Here is a 2,569-nt window from a genome sequence, read left to right on the forward strand (position 1 = left end):
TGTTTGAGGAACGCGTCGAAATCGAAATTCTCGGGGTGTTCGAGTGGAGCGGGCTGCCACATCGCGGAGATCGATCCGCCAAGAGCGGCGACTTTGCCGAAATATTCCGCTGCGCGTTCCGAAAAGAACGCGCAGATCTGATGCATAGGCGTATTGCGAACGCGGCGTTCGACTTTCTTGTTCGGAAGGCGCGCCGGCCCGACAATCTTCAGGATGAGCCATCCTTCGACCTGGTCCTTGTCGGCCTTGCCGTTGGCGAGGGTGATGCCATGCGGACGCGTACGGTCCGTCTTTTCGAAGTATGCGACCCATTCGTCGAGCGCGTCGAGCGCGGAGTTGGGCTCAGGGACGAACTTCCGGGCATGCTTCTCGCGCCATCCCTTATCGAGATGAACGGCGTTCCCGAACCACTGGGGCGCCTTCCATTCGCTCGCGAATTCTTGCTGACGCTTGGTGGCATTGTCACCCAGCTCTTCGATCTTCTCGACGAAGTGTTTCATCAGGAATACCCCGTACCAATTTGCTTCCCTCTCGGCATCGCACGCGGCCTGACCGAGTCCCTCCAGGCTGGGTATGACGACGGTCTTCTTGATGGCCGCGATCTCGGCCTTCGACAGGTGTGCTTGTGGGTCCCCCACTGGGGCATACGGCTTGGCGGCGTACGGGTTGACGCCGTAACCCTCCCCCCTCCCGGGAGAAGTTCCCATCGGCAAAGGAAGCGGGGTAGGAACGCCGTCCGCGTCGGGGACCCACTGATACGACGTAGCCGACCCGGAATAGGTCGCGCTTCTATCATCGGCCTGTGCGCCAATGCCTAGGGCACGCTCGAGTTGCTCGACACGCTGCTGCAAGCGTGAGACATCGCGGGCGATGTTCGGAAGACTGATCGTCGGCGCCGGGTATGGCGCGATACGCTGATTGTACGAGCGCATAGCGTAGTGTCGTAGTGTAGCTGGAGTACTCAATAGAATTCTAGTTTCGTGCGACGGCTGTAGTGGTTTCTGCAGGCGCGGGTGGGTGGTATCGAACCCTTATACCGCCTGGTCCTATCGACCAGAAAATTTTGCCATCACCCTGGACAGGGGTGATACTCTGCGGCGTGACGATTGCACCTGGTGGTGCAGGCAACCCTACGATCGGCGTACGATTCCGAGGTAATTCTTGATATGTAGTTACCCCTTGAGCTTCGAAATATCTGTCTATCACGGCCAAATTCTCTACGTTAACCCATGGTTCCCAGGAACTATCGCCGAAAGTCCATCGTACTAAAAATAATATTTCATCGTCGTCCCATTCATGGGCGACGATCTCCTCGACTTCTCGTTCAAGCTCATCTGGTTGCCCGAAGTCGTAGAAGCTCATGGCTTCGCGACCCGGGAACTTGGCGTCGTCATTCGGCACGTGGGGCCGAAGCTTCGATATGTGGAACCGCGGGTGTACTCTCCGCTGTCGTAAATCATTTGGTAATTCTATCTCGTACACACTTGATTCATTAAACGCTTTAATTACTTTAAACGGTCCGATAAACCGGGGCGCCAGTTTACGCGCGCGTTTGAGCAGGAGGCTTAGATTCGTTGTGCTGATGTATACGAGATCGCCCGGTGTGTACTCCACGTGGTCCCGTCTTTGCCGATTCGCGTGGTGTGCCTGGCGCACACGCGCACCAATAATGGCGTCATGCGCCCGCTCTAAGCAATCCCTCGCATTCAACATGAATTCTCGCACTCCCGGTGCTGAGTGTTCCGTAGGTAGTACGTCTAACATTCTCGGGATATACCCGTAATTAAATTCGAAAGGACTGTATCCCGTAGTCTCAGATCGTGCCGCATTCATTGCGAACTCGGTGAGTGCGAGCATGTCGGCCCAGTCGGTCTGATCGGGCCGGACGAAGCTGCGCAGGATCTGCGATACCGTGCGATTTGCACGCTCTGTCACGCCGTCTGTTTGGGGATGGAAGGCTGTGGACATCAGCAGGCGTGTCCCCATCAGACGGTGAAGTTCCCGCCAAAACTTAGAATTAAACTTCGAATCTCGATCAGACACGATGCTATCAGGAACCCCGTGCAATCGCACAACCTCTTTGAGAAATGAGCAGGCGAGTTCGCTCGCAGTTGTCTTAGTATTACAGGGTACAAGATGTACCATTCCCGTCAGTCTGCATATTATTACCCATAGGTAGTCGTATCCCCGGGACTTCGGGAACGGGCCCAGAAAATCCATCGCTATCGAGCCCCAAGGGCGGTTCGGTATCGGTAGGCTGTGTAACAATCCTTCGGGCTTCTGGTTCACGTCCTTTGCCGTCTGACAGAGATGACATGATTTGCAAAAAAGGTCGACATCTGCGGCAATCTTTGGCCACCAATAGTAGCGACGCAAATACTCCGAGGTCTTGTTAGCGCCGAGGTGACCGATCGCCCGGGTGCGCACCATCAATCACAAGCTCTCTCACGCACGCGCTCCGAGCTTTTCCGGAGGGCACGCAAATCACTCGTTACCAAGGCGGATTCTTGGTGTATACCATCCCTTCCCGTAATTCCGAATGCCGGTGCTCTTTAGGAGCCGCTACGAC

At 55.7% G+C, this 2,569-nt stretch overlaps 1 protein-coding gene across 1 annotated transcript; it reads right to left on the reverse strand.

Moving 5' to 3' along the window:
- Positions 1 to 1,239: 1,239 nt before the first annotated feature.
- Positions 1,240 to 1,491, reverse strand: PUNSTDRAFT_23143 (uncharacterized protein; the record flags this gene model as incomplete). Its single annotated transcript, XM_007389419.1, has 1 exon — positions 1,240 to 1,491. A coding segment is annotated over one exon (252 nt), but the record flags the coding sequence as incomplete, so codon positions are not given.
- Between the last annotated feature and the right edge of the window lie 1,078 nt (positions 1,492 to 2,569).

The sequence above is a fragment of the Punctularia strigosozonata genome, assembly GCF_000264995.1.
Source record: "Punctularia strigosozonata HHB-11173 SS5 unplaced genomic scaffold PUNSTscaffold_128, whole genome shotgun sequence".
NCBI classification, from domain to species: Eukaryota; Fungi; Basidiomycota; class Agaricomycetes; order Corticiales; family Punctulariaceae; genus Punctularia; species Punctularia strigosozonata.